The sequence below is a fragment of the Hipposideros armiger genome, unplaced genomic scaffold (genome assembly GCF_001890085.2).
Source record: "Hipposideros armiger isolate ML-2016 unplaced genomic scaffold, ASM189008v1 scaffold_737, whole genome shotgun sequence".
Taxonomy (NCBI): Eukaryota; Metazoa; Chordata; class Mammalia; order Chiroptera; family Hipposideridae; genus Hipposideros; species Hipposideros armiger.
Genome location: NW_017732087.1, coordinates 782,934 through 801,171, shown reverse-complemented (window position 1 = coordinate 801,171; position 18,238 = coordinate 782,934). Strand labels below are relative to the sequence as shown.

The 18,238-nt window shown below is 35.5% G+C and overlaps 1 protein-coding gene across 2 annotated transcripts in view; it reads right to left on the bottom strand.

The window, feature by feature from the left end:
- The window catches only part of PEX1 (peroxisomal biogenesis factor 1), a 64,015-nt gene that overhangs the window by 43,128 nt on the left and 2,649 nt on the right, over positions 1-18,238 (bottom strand). For both annotated transcript variants that reach the window (XM_019627606.1, XM_019627608.1), the window contains exons 2-9: positions 12,346-12,489; positions 8,401-8,484; positions 8,095-8,209; positions 7,236-7,996; positions 5,788-5,907; positions 2,252-2,375; positions 1,920-2,023; positions 938-1,020 (exon numbers count right to left, since the gene is read on the bottom strand). In XM_019627606.1, the coding sequence (XP_019483151.1) occupies positions 938-1,020; positions 1,920-2,023; positions 2,252-2,375; positions 5,788-5,907; positions 7,236-7,996; positions 8,095-8,209; positions 8,401-8,484; positions 12,346-12,489 (1,535 nt within the window). The remainder of the gene's footprint in view (positions 1-937; positions 1,021-1,919; positions 2,024-2,251; positions 2,376-5,787; positions 5,908-7,235; positions 7,997-8,094; positions 8,210-8,400; positions 8,485-12,345; positions 12,490-18,238) is intronic.

Sequence of the window (18,238 nt, the reverse complement as noted above, 5' to 3'; positions counted from 1 at the left end):
GTTCAAACTTAAGCAACCATCAACTTAAAATAGACTGTTATAAACATAGCTTGGTATACATGAAGCACATGGCAACCAGAAACCAAAAATCTGCAAGAGATATACAAGAAATAAAGAGAAACTAATTCAAACACAACACTACAGAAAGACAACAACACATGAGAGAAGAGAGCAAGAGAATAAGAAAGGAACAGAGAATTATAAAAACAATCAGAAAACAATTAATAAAATGGCAATAACTGCATACGTATTAACAATTAGTTTAAATGTAAGTTGATTAAATGCTCCAATCAAAAGATGAATGGATAAAGAAGATGTGGTACATATATACAATGGGATATTATTGGGCCATAAAAAAGAAGTGAAATCTAAAAAAAAAAATAAATGAAGAAACAAAACAGAAACAGACTTATAGCTACAGAGAACAAACTGACTGTTGTCAGATGGAAGGGGGAGCTGGGGAGCTGGGTAAAAAATGTGAAGGGGTTAGGAAGTACAAATTGGTAATTACAAAATAGTCACAAGGACATAAAGTACGGCTTAGGGAATATAGTCAATAATAATGTAATAACTATGTATGGTGCCAGGTGGGTACTAGGCTTATGGGGGGGATCACTTTATAAGTTATACAAATGTCTAATCACTACTGAGTACACTTGAAACTAATATAATATTGAATGTCAACCATAATTGAAAAAAAAATCAAATCTCAGAGTAAAATTTCTAATAAGCTTCAGACTTTTAGTTATCTAAGACAAGGCAAATTGCTAAGCTAGGTGTGAAAACAGAAAAAAAAATCCTTGAAAAAATATCTACCAATGCGTTAGTTAAGATTATTCAATGACATTAACATCTTTTTAATATTTACACATAAAGCCCTGCCAGAGATAATGTCAAACATGTCTGTAAACATGCCAGTTAGGCCATAACGTCTTACCCCAAGCAGTTCAGCTTTAAAAAAGGAAGAATAAAGTCAATTTCCTCACTGTTTTCTTCTTTTACCATAGGATCTAGAAGGACCTATAGTAGCAAGGAAAATCAGTTTTACATTTCAAAGTTATATTTTTGACTGTTTTCCTTGGGTCCCAGGAAACTGAATTGCTGATTCTGTTATATCAGAGAGAAAAGATACACTGTGCAAGCAAGATCATTACTTAAAATAGTTTTGACAACAATAATTTATTCATCCAAGGAACACAAATATTTTTAGTCAACAAGCAATAAAGAATGTCATCTCTTTATTGCATTTTACAGATCTATTTTTATTTGCAATTTTCATTTGTGCCACATTTATTCTTTTCACAATTCTTTCATTTGTATCTTTTCTGAACGGTCTTGCCAAAGTAGATATTTCCAAAGTAGAGAAACAATGTCCACTTTCAAACCACTGAAATTCTAAATAGTTAGAGCATCTTCTATTTTATGACAAGAGTGAATATCCTAACTAAAACATAACAATCTAAAAAGTCTACTTTTAAAATACTTCTGGAAGAAAAGTGATATAATAGTATTTGTGAAGAGTTGAGAACTTAGGAATTGCCAAAATAATATGGGCTGTGACACAGAACTGCAGATAAATATGAATTTTAAAAGTCAAACTACTAAAGTTAAGTTTTCCTTTGTTTCAATACAGGAAGAATTTTAAGTTATGCCCCATCTGCCAGTTAACAGAATCAACTCTATTCCTGAAACTTGGTTGTGCTGAGGCATTGATTTTAAATTTAGGATAAATCAATAATTAGTTTTGGTAAATTAAGATATTATAGAATAAAATATTTGAAACCAAGTTATTCCTTACTCTTATCATTTGAGTTTCTAATACACTTTAGGATGCAAGATCTTACAAGTAAATTCATACATTATTATCAATCACATGTGACAAATATTATTTCATTAAATATTCAATAGAATGTAATTACTTGTATTGTGATCTTCTGCAGCAGATTGGTACTCAACAGAAAAATATTTTCTTCTTTTTCTTTTTCCCAAGAATGAACTATATTCAGAGAAAACTCCTTCAACCCTATTGAAAAGAAAGTAATAAATGTAGAGTTAACACTGAAGATGAGATGAAATAATTTAAGATTTTAAATATCAAATATATTTAAATTTAAATAAAGGCATTCTTAAGCATGTAAAATCTGTTTACATGTTTCTTGTTCACACATGTCACAAGTTGGAAAAACAATGGAAATTATTATGACTTCTTCAATAAGAAAAATATCAAAATAAATAAATAAAATGTACCTACCATCTTTAATTCCCAGCTTAATATATTCTTTCTCTGATATTATCAAAGGAAATGTGGTTGTAGTAGATTGCTGTAGCCATGAATAGAACACAGTTTTTATGTCTTCTTCACATATATCTGTAGGCTGCCAGAGAAAATGAAAGAACAGTAATAAATTATCCTGATATCTGACCTTAACCTTAACTTTTTTTTTTTTAAGCGCTTCTGATGCTTTTTGAAAGCTGATGTTCTATTTTTTATTTATTTATTATTTTATTTTATTTTATTTTATTTTTTCTTAGCTGAGCCATCCTGCTACCTATTGGCAGCTTAGCGGCTGCTCAGCTCGGGCTGGCCTCGAACCGCTGTTGCTCAGAGCTCAAACTCTTGAGCGAGCTCTTAACCAACTGAGCCATTCGGCCGGCCCAACCTTAACTTTAATACGCTTATTTTAACACCTCATCATCTTGCTAATAAAATGTAAACTTTACCAAACAAAACAAGGAAGGGTGTTCATATTCTACAGGCACAGATTTCAGATTTGACACTATAGTAGTACAATGAACAGTTTTACCTGAAGAAACATTTACACAAGTGGCAAAGTTTTCAATGCTCTTTTTTACTATGCCCAGTGATAACAAATGCCAAAATTTGAATTTGGCTCTCTGAATAACCATTCCAACGTCAATTGTCTCCCTCTACTACAGAGGTGGGAAAGTGAACTCCTAGCTTGGATTCCTAGCTTAGAGCTGTGTGTGTGTGTGTGTGTGTGTGTGTGTGTGTGTGTGTACACACGCATGAGTGCGCACGTGCACATGTGGCTGGCCTCTGGACAGTGGTGTGCAATCAGCAATCCTTGGGAAAGGCTTCTCTTCCTAATTAAAAGGTAGAGAAACCTTATGAGGAGAAGGCTTTTGCCTTGTGCCTTTACTTCTGCTGCATGAATGCAGATAAGATGGCTATTAGTACAGCAAACGTCTTGCTTCTAACAGGAGGAAAATCATAGGCTAAGGATGGCTAAAGAGAAAGACCAAGGGAGCCTAGATCCTTGATGACATGGTTTAACCACCTATAGCTCCTCCAAACTTCTTTGTACATCAGAAAAACGCTTTATATGTTCAAGTCACTTTCTCTTCTTTTTTTCTGTTAAGCTGGCCACAGTGCTGATATACTCAACAAGTAAAGTGTTAATACATTGTTTAAAAGGTATGAAGAAATTCTGAGTAAAACATTGCTAGTTTTTACAGTTTTTAAAATTAAAATTATTACGTTTTTAAATCCTATTTGAAATTAAAAACAGAAAAAACAAAAACTCTTATAGGAAAGATGGTTAACATCTGCCCAGGAAAATTAAACCTGTATTCTATCATTTCTCGACTGGTATCTATTATCTTTCTTCATTCAGAGTTAAGCTTTTATCTGCTGATTAAACTCAGTTCAGAACTTGATCACTACCAAAAGCAGTCTAAACTAAGAAAAGACATCACTTTCCCATTCTTAAAAAATAGCAGAAATAGTTACTTCTTTCGACATTATTGGGCAATGGGATTAAAGACCTAAACAAAATCATAAACTGAAAATGAGAACTATTTAAAATAAAAACTTTTAGACTCAGAAAGACACTGACAGTTCCTCTAGAATCAAATATCTTTATGTCCCAAGTGATATAATCACAGCCCAGAGAGACCTGCCAAGGTCATAAAGCTTTCACTAAACTATGCAACTTAGGATAGGAAGGGAATTCTGTAGTATTATCCCATCAGTGAGAAAAAAACCCCAAAAATCTCATGACTAGTGGCTCATTATTTTCATACATAAGGGATGTACCTTTTGAAAAATACCAAGGTCAGTAACCAAAAAGCTAAAACAAAACTACAAACCACTGTGTACTGTTCAGCCAAAGTATTAAATGCTCAGTTCAATAATGTTATGGAAATGGCATTCTATTTGTTTTCCTCTTCTCCATTCACATAATATAATCTATCTTATCTGGAGTTTCATCAACTAGAACGTTCTGTTAAATTGGTTCTTTCATTACTTAATGACCATCATGATCCTGAGGTTCCGAAAGTACCATCTGAATTATCAGAGAAAGAATTCTTTGAACATATAATACAATAATTCTCCTGCATTTTAATCCTTTGAGAACTGGCAACCCAAACTGGTACAGATGATAATACTCTATTAAAAAGATTTTACAGGGCCAGCCGAGTGGCGTGTTGGTTAAGAGCTGGCTTGAGATGTCAGCTCTGAGCAGCAGGGCCCTGGTTCGGATCCCAAATGAGGGCCAGTGACACTGCCCTCTACAGCTAAGATGGTGAACAACAGCTCGACTTGGAGCTGGGCTGCTGTGAGTCGCCGGCGACGGCACAGGCTGCAGTGGGGCTGGTCGGCAGCGGGCGTGAGCTTTCGTGAGCTATTGTGAGCCACCATGAGCGGCTGTCCCATGGCCAGCAAGCGACTGCCTCACCCAGAAAGGGTGCAATGATAATACCAACATGGGCCAGTGAAGCAACGTCCTCCACAACTAGACTGAAGAACAAAACGACAGCAACTTGTCTGTTCCCCTCCCCCAATTCCCCAATAAAATCTTTAAAAAAAAAAGATTTTACAATTAACTTCAACACCTCATTTCCTGACCATACCAATTCTAAAGGATTAACAGAGTAGAAAAGTAAAACAGTCTAGCACATTTTTAGGATGCAATATTAATACTGAGATAACATGTGAAAAAAAATATTTTTTATTACATAGATATGGCAAAAATATTAATTTTTTTAAAAGCCAAAAATATCCATATTTATATTGGCACAGTATACATCATATGTGTATTGCTTATTAAAGTCTTCTTTGTTTCTCTTCTAAGAAAGTTAAACACAGAACTACTATATGATCCAGCAATTCTACTTAGATATATACCAAAAGAATTGAAAGCAGGACCTCAAACAGATACGTACTTAGACACTAACATTCACAGCAGCATAATTCACAATAGCCAAGAGGTATAAACAACCTAAGTCCACCAACTGATAAATGGATAAACAAACTGGCATATCCATACAATAGAATATTATTCAGCTATAAAAAGTGATGAAGTTCTGATACATGCTACAACATGGATGAACCTTGAAAACATGTTAAGTAAAACAAGCCAGACACAAAGAATATTGTATGATTCCACTTACATGAAATATTTAGAATAAGCAAATTTACAGAGACAGAATATATAGGTTAGAGGTTACCAGGAGCTGGGGAGGTGAGGATAAGGAGTTGCTGTGTAATGGACATGGAGTTTCTTCTGGGTTGATGGAAAAGTTTTGGAAATAGATAGTGCTGATAATTGCACAACATTATGACTGTAATGCCACTGAATTGTACACCTAAAAATGGTTAAAACAGCATTTTTATGTTACATATAGTTTACTACAATAAAGAAAAAAACTTCTTAGCAATTCTAGCAAAAAGAAGTACAACATTCTTATTACTTAGCTAAAGCAACTAGAAATTTTACAACACATGTAAAACAATCGTAATATAACATGTAAATTTGAACTCACTAAGTTTTCTCTCGGTTGTAATTTTAGAGATCTTGGAATTTTAGGGGTAATTTCCACTGGAGTTATTCTGACTACTGCATGCATTTCTATATTTAGTCTCTTTCTCAGGTCATCTGGAATCTGAAATTTAAAAATGAACAGAAATATCAATATGCTCAAAGCTTGATTACAAAATATTCCAGAGCACAGATGTTCAAATTAACTTCTATGAATTCAAGTGAAAGTATAGAAGCTATCATGATTCATAGTATAAATAGAAGGATATTTAGGTGCCGTTACATCACAAACTTTTCAATTTTCCCCCTACATTTCTTTCAACGTCCTCTTCAGAATGTGATCTATTTTGATCTATCAAGTCAAGCCTGTCTGAGTACCTGATGGCAACTACTGCCACTCCTCACTGGCCATGGCTCCCAACCTTTAGAGTGGGAGTGCAGACTCCTCACTGCTATCCTATGTGGTCCCCAAGACTTTACCATCATCGCTTCTTCAACCTGTCCTCACCATACAAGAATATTCATACCTAATGGCAGAGCCATTAATAAAAGGAGAAAAGTCATATCAATTTCAGCGTTAGACAGTTTGGTTTTGAAGATGCAGCAGGATCTACTAAACTGAGTTTAGAACTAATAGCAAATAATAAGGCAATGGTCTGGAGCTTTAGAAAATGATATAGGCCAAAGAGATTACAACTTTCTAAGTCACCTGCATAAAGGTCACAGGTAAAACTGCGGAAGTAAAAGAAATCTACAAAGAAAAACCCTTCCATTCCTATTTTTCTTCACTGTCTTAACAATTTCCTTCCTTTTTCATTAGAATTAAGTTTCACTTCACAATGGTTCAAAATTAGGGTCAAATAAATGGGACTGGTGACTCATTTCACATACTGAGCATTTATATTTGAGGCCAGGATGAGAGGGTAAAACACTAGGTGCTTTACTTCCTCTCCCCATTACACAGGTTAAGGACCTGATACCAGCAAAGTAAGCTTCTGGGTACATTCCAATCTGCGTACTATCACAGGGAGTAGGAAGGTCAGCTCATGCCGTGGGTGTCTCTCTACACTGGGCATTTTCCCCAATACATAACAAGTCTTTCTTTTGTTTTCAAGAACTTGGAAACAAATCTTCTGCAGGTATTAAAGATGTAAGGATTTTTAGTTTTACTCCTAGTCTACTTACTAGCTATGTAACCACAGACAAGTAATTTTGATCTCTCTAGGCCTGTACCTGTCTAATATTATCCTAAGTTTACTTAGGCAGAAAATACACAATCTTTATCCAAACAAGGAATTTACCCTGCAATCAGAAATCTGTTTCTTCAGAGACTTTGGATACTATTTCTTATTATACTGGTTTTCAATTTGTATATATTATCCTAAATCATAATTTGGCAAAGTTCAAACAACATAACATTATTTCCTTCCTAATTATAAAATTTATACTAACCCAGACTTTCCGAAGATGGAGAGCTTCTACATTTCTGGTGTATTTTGTGGCATTCTTCAATTCCTCAAGTCCATTCCAGACGACCTTTAGTACACAGTCCTTACCAGCTTCTTGACTACGGTCTGGGCTAATTTGTTTTTGATCAACTGGTTCTGACATCTGCTTTTCTTTTTCAGGTGACATGACATTCTGCTTTGTTTTGCTCTGCTGTTGTTTTGGAGAAAGTAGCTTAACGAGCTTTCCATAGGTCACAGTAAAGCTGGGCTCCACATCAAAATATTCCTGGTCCCATGGAAATACATGAATGGCATAGTGTTTGTGAAACACAGAAGTTGCTGATGAGTTATATACACTGGGAGGCTGAGATTTGCATACTCTGAAAATATTGTCTACAGGAACAACTTCTGACTGGATCTTTTTGAATGCATTGATTTCAGTTATACCCCATGATGTCTCTTGTTTCTTCTCAGACCCAAAAGAAAAAATGCTTCCTATCATACTCCATAAGCTTGATGGTGGGTCAGTTGTGTCCTCTGAATCTGTTTCATTAGACCCAGTGACTCTTGTAGTGTGTGACTGAAGTTGCTTGGTTTGGAGTTCTTTTATCAATCCTTTTTGGTATCTTTCATAATTATGAAATGTTCCATGTGCATCATCTGCTTTTGAAATTGTATTCTCTTTGGCTTGGCGGGTCTTTGGCTGAATAAGGAGTTTTGTGTCAGTTTCCAGCCTTCCATAAGTAGCAGCTGGTATTAGCGCAACTGTGTAGAAAAGAAGGTGCATTAGTGCACGTTCACCTCTGCGTTAGACTCAATGCTATGGCGTAGAGTATGATGGCAAATATTACAATAGCACCTACCAATCTGGATAAATATGTAAGTTTGTTGATCAACCCAAACAGGAAAAATGGCTTTTGGAAAAACTATTCGAATTTGATCTAAAAGATGCTGTTCAAGGGAAGCAGCATGCAGCTCCTAGAAACAACAACAAAAAGATGAAATCACTTTATAGTTTGTCCATTCCATGTTTAGTAAGAAGATCTCAAGTCATTCTTATAATTCAAACCAACTCAGAATATATAATGAAGCACAGAGAAATCTAAAGACACTGGTATTTTGAAGTAGTTTAATGTCCAACTGGGATAGTTCTCATTTGTTTTCCTTACCAGTATCTCCCAATCATCTGCTGAGAGAGGTTCCACCTCAACTTGTTCACAAGACACCACATGGGAACATGGCTTGAGAAACACCTGGAAAAAATTCAAAATGTAAAACTACTTTTAAAAAACATTTTTGTATCTCTAGAAAATAAGAAGTTCTCTCTTTAGGTATGTAATTAAATGTGTGTGTCTGTGTATAGTCTTTCATTTGACAAATATTTATTAAGTACTTATTTTTAGCAAGGCCTTGATATACTCAGCATTTTAGAAAAAATTGTTTCACAATTAATTCTAGAATAAAAAAAGAAAATACATCCTAGCACAACACATGTTTTTTAAAAACTAAAATAAAGGGCCGGCCGAGTGGCTCAGTTGGTTAAGAGCGTGGGCTCTACAGATACACATAAAACACTATTGCGTTTTAAGAAGCTAGAATCTACCATCCTACTTTCCCTTTCTATTAGCATTTCTGGAGACTGGAGGACTGATGTCCAAAGCCACCAAGTACTAAATGCTCCAGGTAACCAGCCCTTCATTCTCTGCTTTTGTGGATTGGAGCCAAATTTCCCCAAGTACCTCACCAGATGCCTCAGTTAATTTTCCTTCAGTACTCCCGTATTTCCCATTTGAAAGGGGTGTTTCTGAGGAGCACACAGCAGCTCCTGGAAGAGCCAGGAAGCTAGAGTCCTGGGAGAGCCAGGCCACTTCCTGTTCCTATCTGTTCCTATTGATTTGGGAGACAGTGCCTTAGTGGCTACAACACAGATTATCTGCAGCAAGTCAGGTAAAAGTTCACTGTGAAGCAAATGGTAATTAAAAACAAGCAGGACTGCTCAGAGTGCTGATGAGACTTGATCAGGAACAGAAAGCTGATGTTTCCCACAGGGAAGAGTCTATTACTTGGTTTTGGATTTAAGGAGATGTTTTGGATCAGTAATAACAAGTATATGAATAAATTGAGGATTAATATGATTTTCCCCTTGTTCTACCTATCACCATAATTCCCCAAATTGATCTCTTTGTTTTATGTCCATTTCTATTCATGTAACTTCTTTGTCATTAGACATGAACTAGAATTGTCAAAAACAACAAAAAAACAACAACAAAAAACCCTCAAAGAGAGCAGAACTATATAACTTGCTACGTAATCCTGGGCAAAATATTCCACCTCCTTTGGTTTGTAGAGCAAAGCACCATAGCTAGTGATTTCTTAGGTCACTCTGTTGCTCAAGTTTTAAGATTCTAGCAAAAATTTAGGGTAAGCAAAGGACTAGCGCAAGGCCTATGAATCATCAGTGCTCTCATCTTCTATCAAAAACATGCATGAACCAAATTAGTCAGTGCTGAAAACAAGTTAAAAAGATGTGACACTCTTTTGTACTGTTGTGGGACTGGTAATAGGAAGCAAATTAGCCCCATCTATCAAATTTTTAAATGTGCAGCCCCCCAATTCAATTTTTACTATTTCATTCCATATATATACAAAGATGTTCAATGCATATTATTTGTAATATGTGGAAATGTATCTCTGATATAGTGTGTGGGAAAAATTTGCAGAAAATATGATCTCATTTTTTAAATCCTAAAGGTATAGTGAGATCCCAACATACAATATACACTCATTCTGAGGCTAGAGTTAGAGAAATGGAAGAATGTTTTTTACTTTCAGTGTATTATTTCTGTAGTTTAAATATTTTTAAAAGAATAAATTAGTGAATATAATAAAATGATAAAATGGACATAAGTCCTTAAGCTTTGGGGTTTATAATCTAAACACATTAAATTCATAGACAAGATAAAAATGAAAAAATAATAATCCTCTTTTGTAGGACAGTTTATTAAATATTAAGTATACCCCTGGAAGGTTAGAAAATTTGTCAGAAACAAATGAAACAAAGTTTGACAACAGAAAATAAAATGCAATAATTTATAAAGCAAAAATAATTGCACAAAAGCAAAATTACAGAACATGGAACGTGAGTAAAATAGATATTGGGTTGTTGGAAAAGTCATGACATACTTTGTCTATGTTTTTCAAAGGTCATTTATTTATACAAAGAACAAAGATCAATCAATGATATATTGCCTGTTCTGTTCAATAATCTTTTGCCACCTTTCAGTGAGCTTCATAATTCCTCGTTCACAGAAGGATCTGTCTTTATTTGCGAAAAACTGAACAAGGTGCTGATTTACAGCCTCATCTGAATTGAATGTTATACCATGCAAGGAGTTTTGAAGAGAGCGAAACAAGTGGAAGTCTGATGGCATAAGGTCAGGCGAGTATGGTGGGTGTGCCAACACATCCCATCCAAGATCCAATAATTTTAATGGGTGATCAAACTTGTGTGTGGTCTCACGTTGTTGCGATGGAACACCACTCCTTTACAATTAACAAGCTCTGGATGTTTCTGGATGATGGATTCATTCAAACTGTCCAATTGCCGACAATACACATTCAAATTGATTATTTGGTTCCTTGGTAGGAGCTCAAAAAACACAACACCTTTAAAATCCCACCAACTGACAGCATAACCTTCTTCTGATGAATGTCTGCTTTCGATGTCATTTGAAGTGAATCATCACGTCGGGACCAAGACCGTTTGCTCACCACATTGTTGTGAACAATCCAATTCTCATGCAGTTATCAGTCGCTTCAAAAACGGATCGTTCTCCTCACGTTTAATGAGCATATTGCAGATGTTTATACATGCCGTCAAATGAACTTCTTTGAGTTCATGCGGAACCCAAATATTGAGCTTGCTTACGTATCCCAGCTTCTTCAGGTGGTCATGAACGTTTGAATGATGGATGTTCAATGTTTCTGCAACATCTTATGTCATGTAAGTGGGTTTAACTCGATCAATGCCTTTATTTTGTCATCATCAACCTCGGTGGGCCTCCCTGACCGAGGACCGTCATTGAGATCAAAACCACCAGCACGGAATGTTGTGAACCATCATTGGCATTGACATTCTTGTAGAGCACTGTCACCGTAAACTTTATGCAACTTTTCACAAGCTTGACGCGCGTTCTTCCCTTTATGGAAGTAAAACAGTAAAATATGGCGAAAATGCAGTTTGGTCTTCCATCTTCAACTTGTAAAATCTCCAATACTCAACCAAATCTCTCAATTTTCTTTTCAGAATGAAGCTAGAACTGTCAGCTGTCAAATGACATAGCAATAACATAGATGCAAATGACTCTAGTACTTCCAAAAATGAACTAGTGCTATCTGTTGCAAACATGCATCACAACTTTTCTGACAACCCAATAGAATACAAAGTCAACTAGAGAGCTTGGTAGACTATAAGATAATGACTTAACATCAGAGTATATGGTAAACAATGACTTAACAGTGTATATAATCAACTTGAATATTTTGGACTAATTATAGTAACATACAAGTTAGCTGTCATCTCTCATCCTTAAAAAAAGTTTGAATTCTGGGCTGGCTGAGTGGCGCATTGATTAAGAGCTGGCTTGGGACGCCAGAGGGCCCCGGTTCGGATCCCACATATGAGGGCCAGTGACACTGCCCTCTACAGCTAAGATGCTGAACAACAGCTCAACCTGGAGCTGGGCTGCCGTTAGTCGCCAGCGATGGGTAGCCTGCAGCCACGGCTGCAGTGGGTTGCCATGGGCTACAGGGTGTAGCCAGCAGCCAGCGTGAGCAGCCAGCAGCCGCCGTGAGCAGCCATCCAGAAGCTGGCGACTGATCTGCCTCGCCCGGGAAGAGCACAATGATGGTGCCAACTTGGGCCAGTTAAGCAATGAACTCCACAACTAGACTGAACAACAAAAGGGCAGCAACTTATCTGTTCCCCTTCCCCCAATTCCCCAGTGCTGTCCCCATCCCCCAATTCCCCAATAAAAATCTTTAAAAAATTTGAACTCTAAATTTTATTTTCATTGCTGTATTATGCGATATTAGAAAAAAGTCATTGTGCTTACCTGTTCCCCATTTGAGAGTCCAAGTTTCTGACCAATTTGTCTGTTAATTTCAGCCACATTTTCACCTTGATCGCTAAAATGCCTGCCTTCCACCCAGCTCAAGAATGCAGGCTGGTGACCCCAGGTTACTTCTATAGCTTGATTCTATTTATTCAGAAATAAAAAATAGGGGGAAATATTTTGAAAATTTTTACATGCTTTTCTGGATTCACATAAAAAGTAAAACTATTATTGCAATCCACAAACACAAAAAAAGTTCTATAGATAGTTGATAGCTCTCTATTATTCACATTTGTCATAGCATTTAAAAAACTATAATCATTTCCAACACCCAACAATGGTGACACTATAAGTGAAACCAATACACTTACAGTCTTATGATACCATTATAAATTGATTCAACCATTCAAAATTCAAAGTGGCAAAAGGCAGAGAATGAACTTATATGACCTTGATATATGTGTGTGTGTGTGTGTGTGTGTGTGTAATTAATGATTCAAAGGAAAAAAGAAACCTATAATACCTCAGAATATATCTCTTAGTATTTTCTACAACAATGAAAACAGGACTGGCTTAAGTGTCTATCAACAGGAAAATTATTAAATAAACTAAATTTACTATTTTAAAGTACGAGTCAATAACTAGAAACATATACCATGATCATTAAAAATGTAATAGTATTGCTCTTAGCAATATTTTTTTGGATATCTCTTCTTGGCCAAGGGAAACGAAAAAATAAACAAAGGAGACTACATCAAATTAAAGAAGTTTTTACACAGCAAAAAACCCCATCAATGAAACAAAAAGACAACCTACTGAATGGGAGAAGATATTTGCCAATGATATACCTGATAAGGGGTTAATATCCAAAATTTATAAAGAACTCATATAACAAAAAGCAAACAATCCAATTTAAAAATGGGCAGAGGACCTGAATAGACATTTCTCCAAAGAGACATACAGCTAGATTGCCAACAAACATACGAAAAGATGCTGAATGTCACTAATCATCAGAGAAATGCAAACTAAAACCATAATGCAATATTACTTCACACCTGTCAGAGTGGCTCTCATCAACAAAGAACAAGTGTTGGTGAGGATGTAGAGAAAAGGGAACCCTCATGCACTGTTGGTGGGATTGCAAATTGGTGCAGCCGCTATGGAAAACAGTATGGAGGTTCTTAAAAAAATTAAAAATAGACTACATATGACCCAGTAATTCCACTTCTGGGTATTTATCTGAAGAAACCCAAACACTGATTCAAAAAGATATATGCATCCCTTTGTTCACTGCAGCATTAGTTACAATAGCCAAGATATTGAAGCAACCTAAATGTCCATCAATACTGGACTGGATAAAGAAGATATAATACATATATACAATAGAATATTACTCAGCCATAAAAAAAGAATAAAATTTTACCATTTGCAACAATATAGGTGGACCTAGAGGGTATTAACGCTAAGTAAAATAAGTCAGAGAAAGACAAATACCATATGATTTCACTTACACGTGGAATCTAAAAACCAAAATAAATGAATAAACAAAATACAAAAAAAACCGAATAGATACAGAGAACAAACTGATGGTTGCCGGATAGGAAGGAGGGTTTGGGGACTGAGTGAAAAAGGAGAAGGGATTAAGAAGTACAAATTGGCAGTTACAAAACAGTCACGGGGACATAAAGTACAGCTTAGGGAATATAGTCAATAATAATGTAATAACTATGTATGGTGCCAAGTGGGTACTAGACTAGTCAGGGGGATCACTTTGTAAGTTATATAAATGTCTAACGATTATGCTGTACATCTGAAACTAATATAATACTGAATGTCAATTGTAACTGAAAAAAAAAAAAGTAACAGTATTTATTAGAATAATAAATTCACATGGTAAAAGTACAAAAATGTATACAATGTGAGAGCAGGTCCCTGTTCCCAGAGGTAATTAACTGTTAACAGTGTCTTACGTACACTTCCAAAAATTTTATATTATGCAGCTTCTTAAATAAAAACTTAAAGTTCTAGAACTATGGAAACATATTTATAAGTTAAGAAAATAGCAAAACAACATTTATTCTCATTAAGTACATTTGTATAAAATATTTAAGTTTGTCACTCAAGATTAAAAAACTGTTTTCTATGATTAAAGAATTACAACTCATAAAAACCTGGGAAAATATATAAACTTGGGAGGAAAAAAAGGAATTGATATTCCCTCCACAAAAAGACAACCATGTGAACAATTTTGTCTATGTCTGGCTAATCCTTTTTTTATGCAAAGTTTTTCACTTTATACAAATTAATTTTTTAATAAAGTTTTTTAATTTATTGGGGTAACATTGGTTAATAACATTAAATTTCAGGTGTACAAATTTATAATAAACATCTGTATACTCTACCATGTGCTCACCACCTGAAGTCTAGTCTCTTCTGTCACCATATATTTGACCCCTCTAACCCTCTCCATCCTCCCCCACCCTCTGCCCTCAGATAACAAGTTAATTTTTTACATGGTTGTGTATTTTATAATTGTCATTTAGTATCCTTTTTCTCCCACTTAATATTGTATCATAAGCATTTTTACACATAGGTCTTTTTTAATAAAATGTAAGGAATTCATTAATAGCCATCAAGATTTACCATGTCAGAAAGTTTTAGTATTAAATTCATTTATTTATATCAAAATAAATTCATTAAATTTATTAACTATTAAATTCATTCATTTATATCATATTTTACTACCACAAAACTGGTTATAGGCTGTATATTGTTTCTTTAAATAGGACAAATTTCAAAGGATGTTGGAGCCATTTCTGAGGTAATATAATGTATTTTAAGTTCAACATATTATTAAAACTTTGTATATAAGAAAGTCATCGTGTATCACTTAGTCTTGTAATTTTTCTCATAATTCTTCACAAGAATAGCCCAATTGTTCTGGATGACAAAAATCTTTCCATGGAGTACAGTGTGATAAAGTAGAAAGAGCCCTAGATTTGGAGTCAAAAGTCCTAAGTTACTATATGTCAGATGTAACTGTAGGAGCTGAGGTTACAAGAGTGCAAGTGACCACCCCACCCCAGATGCTTTCTATGGAGTTTCATCAGAGTCAGTGACAGTGTCTCTATTTCATATAAAGAAACTTGTAAAACTAGAGATGTTAAATAAGGAAATATGAAACATGCCCTGAATTATCAAAAAGGAGAATTCTACCAGCTCACTGGAAAAGGAAAACACCAACTTTATTAAACAGGAAAATACTCCAATTATTCGTTTGGTCAAAATGTAGTAACCAGCTCAATAAAGCCATAAAATATGTTCAGTTGAATTTTGCAGAGTAACGTTCTGAGTTCATTTTTATGTCAAAAGTTTTTCACTTGAACCACAGAGTCCCTGGGCACTCAGGTAGAGAAGAAAGGACAGTCTGGAGAGAAAGGAGCCCCTATTCCCCGAGTTGAATCTAATCCACAAATGACTGATTACTTACTTGCTTTTGCCCAAACCTTCAGGTGAAATCATAGATTGCAAAGCCTTAGAACTGGCAGGTCCCAGGCCTGGGTTATCTCTGGTTAACACAAAGGAAATGACAAATCTGTACCTATCTGGTCATTTCTGGAAGGCAATTTAGGTTCATTTGTTTGCATTCAGTATGCATAGGACTCCTTTCTCCTATTTCATCAATCATAGCAAGTCCTGAGCCTGGAGTACACACAATGTAACTAAGTTAAAGGAGTTGTTCTCAACTGGGGGTGATTTTGTCCCCCAGGAGACATATGGCAATGTCTGGAGACATTTTTGGTAGTCACAACTGGGCAGAGGGGTGCTACTGGCATCTAGAGAGTAGAGGACAAGGATGCTGCTAAACATCTTCCAATACCCAGGACAGGCCCCCACAACAAAAAATTATCCAGCCTAAAATGTCAATAGTGCCAGGTTAAGAAATCCTGAGTTAAAGCATCAAGTGGGTATCCAGTCCTGAAACAAGGACGTGGAGAAACAAAAGACAATAGTTGAAACACAGAAAAGAGTTTAACAAATAAGATGTGTCACAGCAGTGAAGTTTTTGTAAAGGAGACAAATGTAGGCAACAGAGAATCTGAAAGCTATATGGAGGAGGTAGGACTATGTTCAGTTTTTAAAAGCATGGAAAGAGGAAAATGTTTTAGGGAAGAAAAATAGCATAAGTAAAAATACAGAAGTGGGAAGTAGCTGGGTTAGGGATGAAACAATGAGACGCCTAGTCTAGATGACGCAGAGTGAGTTATAGACAAGAAGGCAAATTCACTGTGTAGAAATGGTACCAGCGAAGGAGTACCAGTCTCCTTATGTGTAAAAGTACAGAAATGAACTACAGGCATACCTTGTTTTATTGTGCTTAGCTTTATTGCGCTTCAGCGATGTTGCATTTTTTTTACAAACTGAAGCAAGACCCTCCATCAGCAAAAAGATTACAACTCGCTTTATGGCGAGACTCACTTTATGGCTACACTCGTTTCAGGGCAGTGGTCTGGAACCAAACACGTAATACCTCCGAGGTATGCCTGTAGATAGATACCTAAGGTCCCTTTCACCATCAACATTCTATGATGCTAGAACAGTGGGTCTCAGCACATTTGTGCACCTAAGTAGCCTGAACTTATTTTCAAAATTACAGATGCCCACTCCCCAAGCTTCTGATTCAATAGATCTTAGGAAGGACCAGAACATCTGTATTTTTTAACACTTCAAGGTAAGTCTGACACAGGCCACAAAACTGTTCTGACCCTAAACCCCTTCCTTACAGTATCATCTGTATTATGTATTCAATGCTTCAAGTCAAATAAAATAATTCAACCTATTAACTCCCAACTCATGACTTTCTGCTTTAATAATTACCTATGCCCTCGAAACTAATAATTCTGGGAACCCACCCTAAATAACCAGAAATGAAAATAATGTTTTATAAACAAAGATGTGCTATTTTTAGCTTGTTATTAAAATATAATTATTGTCACTTTTAATGTCAAAAAATTAATACAATGTCAACGTTCAATCACAGTGAATAATTAATTATGGCAAGTTTATGATAGAACACTAATTAACCATGAAAAATGATGACCTTTTAACAAAATAAAACACTCATAATAATTCAATAGGAAAACAGCAGGACACAAAACTGTATGTGTATGTAGGATTTCATTTCTGTTAAAAAATTGGTAAATATTTGGTAAATATTGGTAAATGTCGGTAAAGTCATGATGCGTTTTTGCAATGAAAAACAGAAAAAGTACGTCATGACTTTTCCAACAACCCAATAATTAAAGATTAGAAACAAAACTGGAAGATTTCATCCAAACTGTTAACATTGGTTATCTCCAGATTTTGAAATTAATGGTAACTTTAATTTTCTGGTTTATAATTTTCCATGCCTCTTACATTTTCTATAAAACATGTATATTACTTTTATAATTGGGGAGAGAAGTTGGCCTGTTCTGCTAATATAGGTTAGACAGGAACAACAATTTGTTCCAAGGCTGAAGAGATTTAAGTTTCAAAAAGATATCCATGAATTAATTCTTATGAATACTTATTGAAGGCTCAAAGTTTAAAATAAAGACAAGACTGCTGAATTCTTAAACGGTGATGAATGGAACATAGCATCTATACATCTTATGATCAAATTATTAGTTACTAATAAGAAGCATTCCTATAAACTCATTAGGTGGAGATTTGAAAGCATGCTGAATATCTCCATCAAAGCTGACTGAGGGCCAGCTGAGTGGCGTGTTGGTTAAGAGTTGGCTTGGGAGCACCAGCTCTGAGCAGCAGGGCCCTGGTTCGGATCCCACATGAGGGCCAGTGACGCTGCGCCCTCTACAGCTAAGATAGTGAACAACAGCTCAACCTGGAG